The sequence below is a fragment of the Dermacentor variabilis genome, chromosome 6 (assembly GCF_050947875.1).
Source record: "Dermacentor variabilis isolate Ectoservices chromosome 6, ASM5094787v1, whole genome shotgun sequence".
Classification (NCBI taxonomy): Eukaryota; Metazoa; Arthropoda; class Arachnida; order Ixodida; family Ixodidae; genus Dermacentor; species Dermacentor variabilis.
The window spans coordinates 568,516-585,215 of NC_134573.1; the positions used below are offsets into that span (position 1 = coordinate 568,516).

At 44.0% G+C, this 16,700-nt stretch overlaps 1 protein-coding gene across 3 annotated transcripts in view; it reads right to left on the reverse strand.

Moving 5' to 3' along the window:
* LOC142584566 (polycomb protein SCMH1-like) overlaps positions 1-16,700 on the reverse strand; it is a 389,046-nt gene that overhangs the window by 170,324 nt on the left and 202,022 nt on the right. For all 3 annotated transcript variants that reach the window (XM_075694672.1, XM_075694674.1, XM_075694673.1), the window contains exon 6: positions 102-248. In XM_075694672.1, coding sequence (XP_075550787.1) covers positions 102-248 — 147 coding nt within the window. The remainder of the gene's footprint in view (positions 1-101; positions 249-16,700) is intronic.

Sequence of the window (16,700 nt, forward strand, 5' to 3'; positions counted from 1 at the left end):
CACTCAGCCCTTCCACTGGCCACAGCAGGTGTCGCTGCAAAGTTTTCACCAATGTACGTCCCTATTGCAGAATCACATTCACATCAGTCAGGCCCACTCACCGTTTTGAAGTACGACTCGGAAGCAATGTCGGCCTTGTTGAGTGTCTTGAGCAGGAACATGGGCCACGAGGAGGCATTCATGCGAAAGCCCAGTGGCGGCTGCAGCATTCCCCCGACGCGCTCGCAGTGCCCAATGGGCTTCACCTCCTGTGCCATGAGAGGGCGCATCACAGGCTCAGACTGGGTGCGAAAAACTTGTCGGAAATGACAGCAACACAAAAAAAATTCGCAGTTCTGCCCGGAAGGCAAAGCACCGATTGCTATAACAAATTAGCAGATAGCGGTACGAAGTAAGGATAGTAGCTTTATTGTCCATATAAACTTGTAAACATTCACTTAGTAACTAAATTAACAATGATAAAATGTGTAAGCGTGATTCAACGAGGAGGTAGAAAGAGAGACATACAGAGAGTCTTTGTGTGTCTGCTCCTTTCTACATTCTTGTTCAGTCGCGCTTATACATTCTATCATGGATTCAAACCAACTAGCCCGTCAACGCGTCTTAACTAAATTAACCAGCACGGTGTCATGTGCGCACAGGTAAACATGAAAGATCTCACTGGATGAGTGCGGAAACTTGCAGTGAGAATTCTGGAGTTAGGAATCGCGGCAGCAGCCGTGAGCCAATTGACCTCCATGAATCTGTCACTTCAACGTGAATGAAACACCGAAAGCAGAGCGCATAGGAAGCTACCAGCACTACGTGCACTCTGCAAACATATCAGATCGCTTTGAAAATGAGGCCCTAGCGGGCACGCACTTTGGCCACATCACAGATCGCTTTTAAGACACATGAGCGCCAGCAACGCACCCCTACGGCGCACGCCAAAGGCACCTACTATGGCGTCCGTGGTTCACGTGGCCAATGCCGTAGTAGACGTCGTGGTTGTCTCCACTCTGTATGAAGTGGCGGGCGAGGAGGACGTCGAGACACCCTAGCAGCCGCCGAAGAAGAACGCCCCTCCTTCCTCACCTGACCTTCCTGCCTCGCGCGCCACAAGAGAGGGCACGCATCCGGGCCACGTTCCTCATTCGCACATGCAAGATTGAACTGCGTTTGCCGGCTCACCCTCACACGCTTTCACTCATTTACGGAACCTCACATCGATGGCAGAAGTGCACCTCGAGTGTCCATATAATCGCTATCGCAATAAAACAGACCAACAAGTCAGCGGGGCAGGCACTTGCCACGCATCAAATGCATGCTTTTCAAACAAGTTGCTCTAGCAATTCGTCTCAATTTTCCTTTTCTTTTTGTGCGTAGTAATTTGTATCTGCTATAAGGCATTACCAACTCGCCCAAGTAACACTGCACTCCACTCTGCTGGACTTGAGAGAATTGTGATACGCTGACCCAATCTGTCAAGAACATGCACTAAACACTATTGCAGAGGTGACAATCCTGGATAATTTGACATGCCCACATCTCACGAGTGGTCCAGGAGGACTGACTCGTCCCAATTCAGAATTTTACTTATTTATTTACACAATACTGCAGGCCAGTAATTTGGCCCTGGCAGGAGGGGCTACAAAGGACACATACAATGTAACGAAGATCAACAACAACAAAAATCAATAGAACACAAAGACCGTAGAAATGTTCAACCATCGAAGTTTACAATATGAGACTCGAGCACCTTCATAAACTCGGCAGATTCAAAAATCTGTCGGGGCAAAGAATTCCATTCAGACATTGTTTCGGGGAAAAAAAGTGTTCTAGCGAAAATTGGTGATAAAGAATATTCATGGCTGTGTTTAGTTATCCTGGTAGTAAAAGGTTTTAGGCAATTGGGAAGTATTAATTTAGTTTTCCCTGCAAGACAATTGTGAAGAAATCTAAGACAATTAATTTTCCAGCGAGCCTCGAGAGTCGGTACATTGTACTTCTGCATTAATAAGGATGGCGAATTGTGCCTTCTGTATCTATCAAAAAATACATCTTATTGCCTTTCTTTGGACTCTTTCGAGTTGCATAACATCATTCTTATAATGGAGATCTCAAACTTCAGCAGCATACTCTAGTTTTGACCAAATACATGTATTGCAAGGTAACGTCTTGGTTCTAACTGGAGCGTGTTTAAGTTTTCTTTTAAGGAACCACAGCTTCCGCAAGGCTGATGAAGAAATGTCCAATATATGCTCTGACCAAGCAAGCTTATTTGTTAAGAGTCACGCCTAAGAACTTATATTGGGAAACTTCTAATACAGGCTGGTTATGGAGCTGCTAAGAAAAATAACTAGGACATTTTTTTTGTGACACGTAAAAGTACAGTTTTCTCAGAATTCAGCGCCATACCCCAACGCATACACCAATCATTGATTGCCAAGAGTTTTTTGCAACAAGAAATGATCATTTGTGGGTGAAATTTTCTTAAAAAAAGCACAATCATCAGCAAACATTTTTATGGATACACCATGAGACACTACGTTCATTAATCATTGACATAAAGAAGAAACAGTAGCGGACTTCAAACACTTCCCCGTGGAACGCCCGAGGTAATAGACAGCGCACGAGATGGACAATGATCAATTTCCACAAACTGCCTTCTATCGGCTAGGTATGAGGCAATCCACTGAATAATGTACAAAGATAACCCTATACACTTTAATTTATACAATAATTTTCCATGAGGCACTGTATCGAAGGCTTTCGATAAGTCTAAAAACAGAATGTCAGCTTGACCGGACTGGTCAAGTACACTCGATATCTCGTGTACCGTCGAAATAAGCTGTGTGGTTGTAGATAGACCCTTTCGAATATCGTGCTGATGGGGAGACAAAATATTGTTTTTAGAAATGAATTCCTGAATGAAACTCACGACTGTGTGTTCCAAAAGCTTGCAACAACTACTAGTAACAGAAACAGGACGGTAATTGTTAGGAAGTAGGCGGTCACCGGCTTTATGGACAGACGCCGCACGGGCTGTACGCCAGTCAGCTGGTTCGACACCAGAAGTTATTGAAAAGTTAAACATTATGGTAAGAAAATTTGAGATTGTTGAGCGTAACACCTTAAAATGCATTTGACAGTCCATCAGGGCCAGGGGATTTCTTATTATCTAGCTCCAATAGCATGGCAACAACCCCCTCACTACTTATATCCAGCTCATTTTCTAATACAGGAGAAACATTCGGCAGGTTATATTCATCACGTGCTGAAAAAACAGATTGAAAGTACTGATTAAACGTCTCTGCAATAAAAGTTGGGTCATCCAGAATTTTATCAACAACTTTGAGTTCCTTAATCTCCTTTTTACTTTGACTGAAGTAGCGCCAGAAATTTCTAGGATCAGTTTTAATGAAGTCGGCAATAGTGTTGATAAAAAAGTTTCTAGCTTGTTTTACTTTACGTTGCAGATCATGCTTTAGCTCCATAAATTGTGGTCTGCTTTAGCTCCATAAATTGTGGCATGAATGTTTTGTGCTTCTTTCTCAGGCACTTAATTTTTCTTTTGGTTTGTATTATCTCCTGACTAACCAGGGATTTTTTACAGTGCTTTTGAAGTCTTTTTGACGGTATGAAATGTTGAATGCAGAACTTAACTGCGGAATAAAACTGTTGCCACAAACTTTCAACGTTGTTGGTGCTAACGACAGGATGCTCTTCTAAATAATTGATTACTGCTATGTCATCGGCTCTATTACAGTCTTTTACTGTGGCTGGAGGGATTTTTTTCCTTTTGCATCTCCGTATATCTAGTCCAACAGAAATATGGTCAGAAATTCCAGGTTCAACCTGTACTGTTCCCGAGCTAAATTTTTCAGAAATAAATAGGAGATCTAGAATTGCATTTCCACGGGTGTAAGCTCTAAAAATCTGATCAAGATTAAAAGTAAGCATTAGATCAATTAGAGCGGCAGCCACTACAGAATATCCTTACTGCATGCCCCAATTCTGGCCACGATACAATAACACCTTGATGTAACAAAATTCAAGAGAATGCAAGCAATTGTTTGTTATTTAAACTCGTTGTTATAGTGAAAGCCTGAAAAATGTACCTTATTACAGTCACCGACTAATTTTCTTCACATGAAAGGGCTGCAAAAATGTCCAAATAATTGACCTGTCTGATGAAATCCAGTTCAAATAAGAAGAAGAAGAAGAAGAAGAAGAAGAAGAAACTTTATTAAAGAATAGTCCGGCAGTTCTTGCTGTGGTGGCCTCAGGTGACGGCTTGAACTCCTTGGACTCGAGCGGCATCTTCGGCTTGCCGGATGGCCCAGAACTGGTCTGCCAGCTCTGAACTTTTGATAGCCGCCTCCCAGCGGCGGCGACACCTACGGAGAAGGTCCCCGGCGGCCACCGCATCCGGAGCGGCGTCGGGAAGAAGCGAGCTCGAGCCTTCTACTCTGGCAATGGCCGCGATTATGGACGCGTCGCGAATTGAGCTGGTTTGATTACCGTTGTTGCCGGCACATTCCCAGAGCATGTGTCGCAGCGTTGCTCTCTGTCCGCATGTTTTATACGCGTCTGTTGGATATAAACGTGGATAGCAGTGGTGTAAGATAGCGGGGCTAGGGTAGGTTTGTGTCTGGAGCAAGCGTAAAGTTACGGCCTCATTCCTGTTCAATTTATCGTGTGGTGGCGGGAATGTGCGTCTTTCGAGTCTGTAGTGTTGGGTGCGGTCTCTGAAAGTGGTTAGGCGATCGCCCCACGCCCAGTGTGCTTCTTGTTGCTGTGTTTCTGTTGTAGTGTCCCGATCCGGCAGATATATTTCTTTAAACCAGCGCAGCAGGAAATGTTTTTGCAGGCTTTTGTTCAATGCTTCAGTCTACTAGAAATTCTGGCCAGTAGAGTCCATGGAGGCAACTCGTGTCAACTTCCTCACAATACTTTGAAGCATAAATGTCACATGTGACCTTGAATGCGTAACACCAGCAGTTTGCACTCAGTTCTGAAAATTCATTTCAGTTCCATTCCTTTTTTACACCCTTTACCCTTTCAGGGTCAATGACATAAATACACGGCGCCACGAACTAAGTCCAAAATGGTTGATGTATATTTATGGCACCGTCTGTATGTTAAAAAAGCGTGCCAATTTCCAAACTCTTTATTCTTTTTTTGTCCTGTGCTGCCTTTATGTGGGAATACAGGTAATTTTTTCCCCGTGTCTCCCTCTCTTAGCTTACGTTGTATGGTTTGTTTTAGCGCTAGTTTGCTCCCGCGCGTCTATATAGTACCACTCAAGCATTGGCGCGCGCGGGCGGATGGCAGTTTGGGCTTTGTTCCGTGGGCAGTTTCTGCTTCTTGCACTTGCAAAACTGATGGCTATCTCGTTACTAATTGCTCAAAGGGTGATTGCTTATTTCTCGCTCATTTAGTGCTCACTGGGGTGCACATGGGAACGATACCGCCATGCATACGTTTCTCCATTGCTTTTTTTTTTATGCAAAAGGTTTACTGGCCACGAACTTGTGATTTCGCCGTGGTCATGCTCCGAGGAGGCACATAACATCACACTGCGTTTCTAGTCACACCGTATTCCTCATCGTTACGTTCGCCTCCGCTCGCTTCGCCAGCTGCATCGCATGCCTGATAACATGTCGGAGGATTGAAAAGGAGAGCTCGCGTGCACCGCAACCATAGTTGAGGCGGCAGTATGGACGGTGACAATTCTGATAAGCAGGAGGAGGCCTGGAATAGACATCGGAACGAGATGAAGAGGAAATGAATCGCCCAGGAAACAGACGAACAGCGCGCCGCAACATAGCTAGACAGCCAGACTAACCTGGACTTCCAATCAAGATGAACCAAGGCTAACCATGCTATGCCTTAGCTTTCGCTACGTATATCCTGGCATAGCCGAGCTAAACCACTGCCAATTTTTTTTTTGAGACTCGCGAAAACTAATTGCCTCTGGTTGACGATAAAATGAAGATCAGCGGAAGTTTGTCACATGTTTTGCTTTTTTGACGGGCACACAACCGCAGAGTTTTCTTGATAGCGCGCACCTATGCACTTCGATTATGCTATGGATGTACATAATAGTGTAAGAGCAGGAACATTTGAGTCTTGCAAAATATTCTTGTGTGCACATTTTCAAAGCCTTGAACTATAACAATGCATCAAATTTTCAATTATCATAAGTTTATTTCCTTTTTTACTGTTATTATTAATGAATGAAGAGTACATATATACCAACCCAAAATAGTTTTTTCTTACTTGATGGTCACCCTAGAAAAATTGTGGTAAACTTTTTTCGAAATAAGTCCCTAAGAAGAATTGGAATCTGCAATGAGAACAATCGACCCTGGGCGGCCACATACGGCGAAAAAAATGGACCCTCAAAGGGTTAACAGGCAGAGGGAAACACATTTCCCGCCATTTTCACCCGGCTGCAGAGTTCAAGGAAAGCACGGGTCTTCTGGCCATTACCACTAAGGCCCACTGCGAACTTGCACCCCAGCCTTGGCAGTTGGGCCCACGGTACGCATACTTAGACAAACCCAGTAGAGTTTCTGCATACTTTTTTTTTTCCAAAGGAAGGAATGCACCAGTGGCAAGCTTTTGTGTCGACCACGCAAGCAGACCATCGCCGCCCACTACTATCAACTCGGTGCCAAGGAAACGCCAAGGGTGCTGCTAGGCCTAACCAACTTTGAAGCGATGCCGTAGCATACGGCACTTCAAAAACGACTGCAAGCGATCACAAAATGCACTGTTCTGAGAACGCTATGTTACTCATTGCATCAATTGACGATTTGAAAAAATGCTGTTGCGCACGTGCGAACACTGTTAGAACATGGTAGTCTCTTGATAATTTTAACGTACTGCCACTCTTTAAGCTCTCCTGCTGCCGTGTGACCTCCTTGCCTCCTCCTCGCCTCTTGCGCATCCTCTCTGCAGGAACCAGTTTTGCGCCCATTTTTCTGCATGACGATTGGTCTGTCTGCCATTGCCCTTGGAAACATGCGGATCTCGCATTTTGCTTGCGTTTTTTTTTTCATCGGCACCATTTTTCTCTTTAGCTTTGCTGGCTCAGCGCAGCAAACGTTGCACGCTGCATTTCCTACCATGCTGCGCTAGTGCCATGCACTGATGTAGCGCATATAAGTGCTGCAACAAGCTTGAAAATGGTTATCCAGTTTTAATGTGCAAGCATTCTTTGCCGAGTACCCAGCCTCGTCACATGAAAAGTGTGATGTCTTGCATTTGCACAAGAATGCCTAATCTGCAAAGCTAAGACATTTAATCGTTGTAGTAGTGTAAATGTAGATGACTGGTAGCATCATACGTGATAAGGAACAACTTAAACTAAAAAAATACAGAGAATACCCTTGGGATAAATAGGGCTCCTTAGAAAGCACATGGATAAACTTATAGTAGGGGTGAGTCAAATGAAATTTGGGGTTGGGTCAACTTCAATTTTGGTGTTGGGTCATCTTCAAGTTTGAAGGTGGGCCTACTGAAATTTGGGGGTGGGTCAACTTAAAATGTAGGGTGGGCCAGCTGAAGTTTGGGGGGGTGGGCCAACTTAAATTTTTGGGTGGGTCAACTCTAAATTTGGACACGGGCCAAATTAAATTTGGGGGTAGGCCATCTTGAAATTTGTACGTGGGCCAACTTGAAATTCACAGGTCAGCCAACTTAAATTTGTGGATGAGCCAACTTAAATTTGGGGGTCATCCAAGCTAATTTTAGGGGTGGGCCACCCAAATATACACGTGGGTCAACTTAAATTTGGTGTTATGCTTCGACATACTTATACAACTCCAGTAGAGTTTCCGATTTCTTTTCATGGTACCACAAGGCAAGCATGATGGCTTGTGCAACAAGTAGTGGCTACAAAAGACTGGCCAAAAGACATTTGTTGCGACAAAGAACAGTGTTATGCACGAGGTGGAGCGTCTTTGGTATTACTCGTATCAAAGCATCCCCCTAATGCTGCATTTATTTCATTCTTCCAGCCTGCTCATCAGTGTTTTTGCTGCGACAATTTGTATGTTGCATAAAAATGGGGTTGTCCTCAGTATACTGAATATTTTGCTGGGACTCCATTACCTCGCATGTCATCAACTGTTATTCAGTCGGAAATGCAGCATTACAGTTTCTGCTTTCAGCTGTAAAGATTTTTATATGCAAACATACAGCCTAGGATCCGTTACCTATATTACTCAAAATCGAAATAGTGACTAGTAGAGAAGCTTTTTCTTCAAGCTTACTTCGATGTGTGCATCAGTCACTTAGATACAATGAATGCAGGCCCAGAAAAAATTAATGGCAAGTATAACCGTGGTGTTACTGGTGATGAGTGCTAGCTAGTCCACATGTTGCCTTTCTTCAGTTCTTGAATATGCTTTGAATTGGGTTGCCACACACACACGAGTTGGTGACGATTATTATTTAGTTTTCTGACGGATACATGCAATGTGCAGGGTGGGTTCGCATGATTGCGCATGCTTGCTCGCAGTGAAATTGCACAACCATCCTATTCAGTTTAGAGACCATAGGGCAAAAGCTACTTTCCCAATGAGAAGACAAACACATGGATGGACGATGCACTTACGACTAATTCAGGGAGCTACCAAGTTGACATTTCCAAATTCCCTGAATTTTCCAGGTTTTCCTTAAGTGCCTTTGCAAAATTCCCTGAGTGACGCAGAACTATGTTTTATGTCAAGACGGGCTGAAACCATACTGCCATATGCTGTCACTCTAGCAAGCATATGAAACAAATTAAAAAAAGAACGACTTAATCCAATTTGAATACTAAGGAGTAGTGTTTATGTTATTCAAAAAGAGAATAGAAGGAAGGGTTTGGGAAAATGCACAGCAAACAAAATGTCTTCCAAAAAAATGCAAATCGAGTTGGACAATCTCAAATACGAATAAAAAGGAGGTACATACAGAAGCAAATATTTTCGAATATAAGCCATTTCTATCAACTGATATCATGCTCAGTGGCATGAGGGCCGAACTTTATCACAGCTGGGATTCTCTCTCAACAGCTCGTAAGTCAACATCAAGTGTTCTGACAATCCCAGCCTGCGCCCGACACCTCAGTGTTGTGTTTCACAGCTTTAAAGAGTTTATAATGGGTTGGATGAGGGGCACCTGCATCTCGGCATCAGCACACACTTTGTTTTTGGAGCTCAGGCTCCTTCAAAACGGCGGAAGCACGATTCCTTTCCCATTCATTCCTCAATGAATAGGTCCTTTCTGTTCTTGTCTTCCTTCCACCATTCGTTTGCCCCACGGACCATTTCAAGCATTTTCTTGGCCAGTTGCACAGTTCACGTCCGATTTTTCAAACTCCCTAGGGGCTCTGAAAACATCCGAAAAATCGGCCAGTTGGAAAAAATAAATGCATATCATTTACTGCCCTTAAGGGCTCAAACCACCACAGGCACATTCGAAAATGCTCTGAAGGCCTGTCGGTACAGGTATTAGGCATATTGGTGCTCGTACTGTGGCACAAAATACGGAGTGCATGCGTGTATAATTAAGGAATACATACTATGTCCCGTGGCAATAGCCCCTTTTCACGCTTGTTATGCTTCACTGCAATACTTTTGCCTATGCTTCACCAACTGACATTTCTGTACGGAGGCAAAGCTGACTTTCGGGAACCGGCATTATGCAACGCACCGTGCTTTCCAAGCTTCTAAGCCAATCGCGAGAACCACAGCGGCGGAGTCCATGCAATTGCTGACAACAGCGAATTCTTTAAATAAAAAACACGGCACCCAACGGCACGAAGCTTCATAGCGAACGTCGAAGCAGCCAGGCCTAGTGTTGCCGCAGTGGTGGCTACGGCTGCCAGTGGATCTGCGTGCGAGTGCTGGTTCGAGGCGGTGAGGTAATCAAAATGGCAGCGGTGGTGACTTTGATTAATGCCATTTCGCACCTGCGGTCACGGCAAAACGTCTGGAAAATCAGACGGCAAAGAGTTCTCGCCTCCGAAATTTCAGACGTTCTGATACATTGACTTTATGGGGTACGTTGTGGTGCCGCGAAGCCATCCAAATTATCGGGAATCCGGAATGTCGGTCGTTGAGAATACACTGGAAACTCCTCCAGCCGGCGACAGGATGTCAAAGAAAATTAATTACAATTCCTGTCTGTTACTCGAGCCAGCATTACTGCGACTTTCGACCCTTTCAATAAAATTACAGCTAATTTTCCCTGATAGAGGCACAAATTCCCTGAATTTTCTCTGAGTTTTTCCAGACTACTCAAAATCCCTGAGAATTTTCGGTTTTCCCAGTTTTCCTGGTTGGTAGACACCCTGTAATTCATTATAAGTAGGCATGCTGAATATAATAGCTGCAGTGCACATGCACACCTAGGCAAGACAAAAAAAAAAAAAGCCAAACAGAGGGATGTGCCACAAGCAAAATTAGATCAGATGCACAAAGCAAAGCATCCTATCATGTGGCAGAAAAAATGTATGGAGTACAGAACTCACCACAAAGCTTCTTTTACATCAGTATGCCCGATTCATACAGCATGCCCCATAATGGTGCTTCACCATTTTTCACATTTTTTGCCCCACTGGGGTGCTCATCTAGCCCAAAATCATGCATCTCCATCAAATGCTGCGGCCCATCCGCGGAAGCCAAGGAGAAAGAGCGTGTTGTGGGCAGCGCGCGCAGCTGGTGCACGAGGAGAATCGAGGAGGAAAGTGCTGCGGGGAGGAGAGTGTCGCTACTTTCAAATTATCAAGGGGCTTTAGAAGACGGCTGTCACGAGCGCCCTCTACATGGTGATGATGATGATGTTGGGGGTTTTTTGGCACAAGGGCCAGGGATGGCCAAAGAGCACCAAGCAATGATATGAGAAAGTCAATGACACGGTGAATCACAAGTGTTAGATGTAACGAGGCTGTATAGAGGCCTAAAATATTTGCTGTAAGGCACCTAAAATATACAAGTATTAAAATAACATTAAGAGTGAGTAATGTGAGTGATGACTATAAAAGACATTCCAGGAAGAAATAATAGGAGAAAATGCATCACTTCCAGTAGCCCTAGCCTCACTGAAACCCTTCAGCACAAGAGCCTGGAGGAGAGTGGAACGCGATAGCATTCAAAGATCGCTGACTGCTTCTTACACTTCCTGGCAACTGAAGCGTATGTAGCCGTAATGTTTACCAGGATACCCTTGCCACGAACGCTATTCACAAAGGCGAGCTTTGTGGTGGAACCACAGCTTCTTGCGTGGGCCACGATGCGGCAGAGGCAAGCACCAGCTGGAGTTAATGCAAGAAACGAGCATGCCGCTCCGTTGCCCCCAAAACACCCATCGTGCCGGTGCGCGCAAAATGACGGACGCCATGGCCGATCTGTGTGTGAAGGAGTTTCTTTGAGTTTTCTTCCACAGAATTGTTTTCAGAATTAGTCAATTAGTCAAATTACAATCCGAGTGCTATCATGTCTGTAGGTTGTGTGCAAGTCGTAGTCTACGATTTTTCTACGTATTTTAGCTTCAGAAATTCAATTCGTTCAGTCAATTCCTTGCATCATATGGAAGGCCTAGGTATATGTGGTTGGTAAATCTTTTTGCCGATGCAGCGTCCGACCCCAGATTTTCTGTGGCACGGGCTCCTTAACGCTTTCGCATTAAAACAGTATGTTCACACTAATATCCTCCAGATAAGAGCGGCAGCTATGAATCTCTAGGGCTAATAACATGTAGCATAACATCATTAAAAATGTTAAGCACTACTTTCATCTAAAAGAAAGGAAGGTTCTGGGTCAAGAAATAATGTCGGATGTAAGGGAATATGGAGTTTGTATGAGAGAAGAAAGTGCTTTTTTCCATTTTGCTCCTGCTTCCCTGCACTCCAGCAAGACGTAGAGTATAGTCAGCCTCTGTGTCAGTCAAAAGGTACAAATGGGTACCATATGTAGGCCCTGTTCTGAGGTGGTGAAAGGGATCATCAGGTCATTGTGACTTTGTTAACGATGGCCAACTCCTTAAAAGTGGCTTAATTACATGGAACTTATTCAATGTTTGCGCATTCCACAAGTGTTGCCAATAGCTCCTTAGTTTTATGCGTAGGAATGGCCTCAAGACTGTGGCAGGAATGGCTATGGATGGATGACTGTTTTGTTGCTATGGAAGTTGCCATTTTATCTGCAATCTCACTACCCTCTATACAGCTGCATCCAAGCACCCAACATATTATGACCCGCTGGTTGGATGCATACATATTGCAGAGCAATGAATAGAGGTCGTTGATTACAGAGTTTTCATGTTTTTGTAGCTTTAACGGCACTTAAGGAACCGGTGAATATGATGGCCTTTGGGAGCTTTGCTTTCGTAATGTGTTTAATAGCCAAAAGTATTGTATTTCCCCTGATTTACAACCGGAACGGACATGATGGCTTCTTTCCATGTCGATGGAAGGTATGCAGCAGCCCATAATGCATTGTAAAGTGGAAGTAGTGTCATTTGAGTATCATTGTGAAGGTGCTAATTCATGCCGTACATGATTCTGTCAGATCCGGGTGCGAAGCTAAGACAAACAGTGAGGGCAGCTCAGCAATACTAAAAGGAAGGTTATAAGGTACGTTATGTCTACATCTGTGGTTGATTGCCTTTTATTTTGCCATTTCTTTGTGTCTTAGCAGTGCTTTGGAATAGTGGATTGAACTGGATACGCGCTCGAAGTGTTCGCCAAGCGCATCAGCCTGGTCTTCCAATGTATTCCCTTGGTCATCAACTAGGGGTAATGGCTGGATTTGCTGGCCATTAAGTGTTTTCAGACCATTTCAAACTTTTGCCTCCTGCATGTAAGAGTTTATGCCCGAGAGAAACCTCTCCCAGCTTGCCCTCTTTGCCTGTCTCTGTGTCCGCCTTCTCTGACTTGCTGTGCTTAAATTCAATGAGATTTTCCGCAGATGGAAAACGGCACAATATGCTCCATGCTTTATTTTGTTTCTTTCGCGCTTATTTGCAGTTATTATTCCACCAGAGAACTCGTCGTTTATATGAGCTGCCCTGTTGGAGGACTTCATTTCTCTGCTGTGTCTATAATAAAAGAAATAAAATTCGCTACTGTGTCGCCTATGTTAATATCGCCAATAAAAATCTTGCGTTATATTTGCTGATTCTTTAAACCACAACCAATCTGCCAATGGTAATTTCCATCTAGAGACAAGCGGAGTACAGTTTTCCTGTTTTAATAAATTTAGCGTCACAGGGAAGTGGTCACTTCCAAAAGGATTGTTGATGACACTCCACTGCAGGTGGAAGGGCTGGAGAACCAGTCGCTAAATCTATAGAAGAATAGGAACTGCAATGTATGCTGTAGTAAGCTGGCTCTTACCTATTGAACAGGCAAGCACAAGATGTCACTAGAAAGTTTTCTGTTAGTCGACCCCTCGAATCGCACCATGAGTCTCCCCAAAGACTCTTGTAAACACTGAAGTCGCCAACAGCAACGTAAAGTTCAGGGAGCTGATTAATTAGGCTATAGAATTCTGTCTTGTTGAGGTGGTAATCTGGTGGAATGTGAAGAGAAGAAAGTAACCTTGTTGAATAGAATCGCTCATATTGATACTGCCTCGAGGGCATCAGAAGGGCTAAATGCTGATAAGCTATGGTCTTGTCCACAATTATTGCTACACCTTCGGACGAAACATCAGTATTGCGAGACAAGGCTTAGGCAGTGTCTATTCTCCAGAGTGAGAGCCCTACCATCAGGCCCCAAAACGGTGATAATGAGTATGTACAGGTGAGAATATGAAGCATATGAATAATGCTCACACTAATTTCCCTGCATGCGCAAGCGACCAGCCAGGCCGCGACCTAGCCAGGAGGGAAACGCCGAACGAATCATTTGAGGCACGAAAAATGAACAATCTCCGAACCACGATAATAATGGTCCGAAGGAACGTCTACGGGAGCAACGCGATAGTTCACAGGGGATGTTTGTTCATTAATAATGTAGAGTCCGAGGAAGTGGGATTCAAACTTCTCACACAAACCACATGTATGAATGGGCATCCAAAGGAAAACTTCCTCCCCAGGACGAAAGGAGACATCGTGACGAGAGATGTAGTAACGCTGCTTGTGATCTAGCCACTGACTTCTGTGTTGAAGCGAGCACGTTGATGGTAAGTCTCGAGACGAGCTGTTCGGGTATACTGACTGAGGTGTTAGATGGGGCATTGAAGAAAGTGGCGTCGATGGTAAATGTCAGTGAACGGCCATAAACTAGGTAGAAAGATGAGTACCTCGTAGTTTGTTGGATACCGGTGTTATCAGAAAACGTCACAAAAGGTAAAAGTGTGTCCCAGTTGTCATGGTTTGGCCCAATATACATTGATATCATATCTGATAGTGTGCGATGGAATCGCTCTGTTAAGCCATTTGTTTGAGGGTGATATGTGGATGTCGTCTTATGAACTGTGCCACAAGCTCCAAGTACTTCCTTCTTTGATAATTGTTGACATGAAAGTGTTGCCGCGGTCACAACAGTACACGAGGTGCACCATAACGCAGCACAATGGCATCCAGAAAGAAGGTGGCAGCGTCTGAGGCCGAACTAGAGCCTAGAGGAGCGGTCTCTGCGTAACGTGTGAGCTGGTCAACAGCTGTCATGATCCATCAGTGACCTGCCGGCGTTATGGGCAGAGGGCCGACTAGGTCTATCCCAACGATGGCAAAGGGTGTCTTGGGAGCTATGCAAAGGAGGAAGGCAGCTGGTGAGGATCAGGCTACAGCAGATTTCTTGAAGAATGGTGGTCAGATTGGTCTAGAAAAACTGGCCGCCCTGTATACGCAATGCCTCATCATCTCGAGCGTACCGGAATCTTGGAAGAGCGCCAACACACACACACACACACACACACATATATATATATATATATATATATATATATATATATATATATATATATATAAACACACACAGTTCACCATCGCAATAACAAAATCGGCGAGGAACGTGAAAAAAATTCACTTTCGCGACAATTTCATAGTTGCAAAATGAGACAGCAGATAGGTAATGCATCGCAGAAGAAAAATTTACTGTCAAAATGTTGTTAGCCTACTTTGGCAAGCTTGCTCAACAATATAGAACCACACTGCAGACAGTACAAAGTGTGCCGCATACGTCAATCAGCAGTGGCAGCACTACCATTCTCGGTCAATTGTTTTCGGAGATAAGACCACTTTTGCCAGATTTTGCGTCTCGGCACCGGACATGGTGCAACAGCGCTTCATGCATGCAGCAGCAATTCTCCAGTGATTGTATCTCGTATATGTAATCCAAAGGAAGTTGCTCGAGATTATGGTCCCTTAGCGCAAATTTACGTCCAGCGCTGAATCCGCAGGCGATGCCTGTCAGGTGGCACCAAAACCAGCGTTCTTGAAGCAATGAATGCATATTCCCGGACAATTTCTCAATCATGGCCCGATGCGTGGCACTCCACGCTGCGACCGCCATCTCAAGCACCATAAACAATTCTAGGGTTCTCGCCCTATAAGTTAAAATTGCTTGATTGCTAGCGATGCTGAAACTTGCTTATAAGCTGGAAAATTCCAGCATGAAACTTTCCGAAGATTTTTTGTCCAAAGTGCACACACTACATAAAAAGCTATGGGACGCTTCAGTTGAGCAGTGGAATAATGGCTCAGTAATTAAAATGAGGCTCAATCATTCATTTATTACTAATGTTTGTTACAACTGGGACGGTGCCCAAATATCTTAGTAATAGCTCCTGGTTTTGATTCTAGTGCAAGATTTCCAAATGTATCATCATCACTAGGTTGACAGTCTCATCACTCTGCCACAGATCTTGCGCTTTTGAATGTTAATGCCAGAAGCACAACTAACGAATTTCCAGTTTCTTTCACTAGTTTCTTCATGTTCTCCTCATGTTACATGCACCACAGAAACATTGCTTCATGAAGATATTCACGACTCAGAATTCTTGCCTCCTGATTACATTGCTGTCCAGTATGACCGTCAGAATAAGAAAGGTGGTGGTGTTGCTTTTGTGTTCAGATATTAACTTTAAGGTTCTACCAGGACCTCCCAATGTAGAATCAGTTTCATGCAAGTTACTAGTGCACAAGCAGAATTTAACAATTTGTGGTCTTTATCGCCCCCCTGATAGCCCAGTGACTTGTTCGATAATATTTCACATTTTATACATGACCACAGCCTCGACAGTTCTAACTTAATCGTTCTCTATGACTTTAACGTTCCCAGCATTCACTGGCCTTCCCTTACATTTTCAGCCACTAGTGCCTCTATTTGAAGAGACTTAACTTCGTTTTCTTTGTCCCATAACCTGATACAATGACTTGATAAGAATATGCGGCCGAACTCCATGCCTGACTTGGTGTATATTAGTGACAGTCTTGCTCATTCAGGTTTTAAGTATGATATCTTGGAAGGAATCTCAGATCATAACACAGTTCTTGTACACATTAACTGTCCTATCCCACATGTGTGACGTCATCCTGAAGCACACTGTGTGTGCCACGCCACTGACACATGCTGAGATAAGTGCTATGCTTGCATTTCCTTGACACAATTTCTCACAAAAGTCATGTGATCATTCTGACTGTGTGTATCTTTCACAACGGTACATTAAAGGGGATCATTTCTGTTCACGAGACAATGAGCGTCTGTCTGCCTA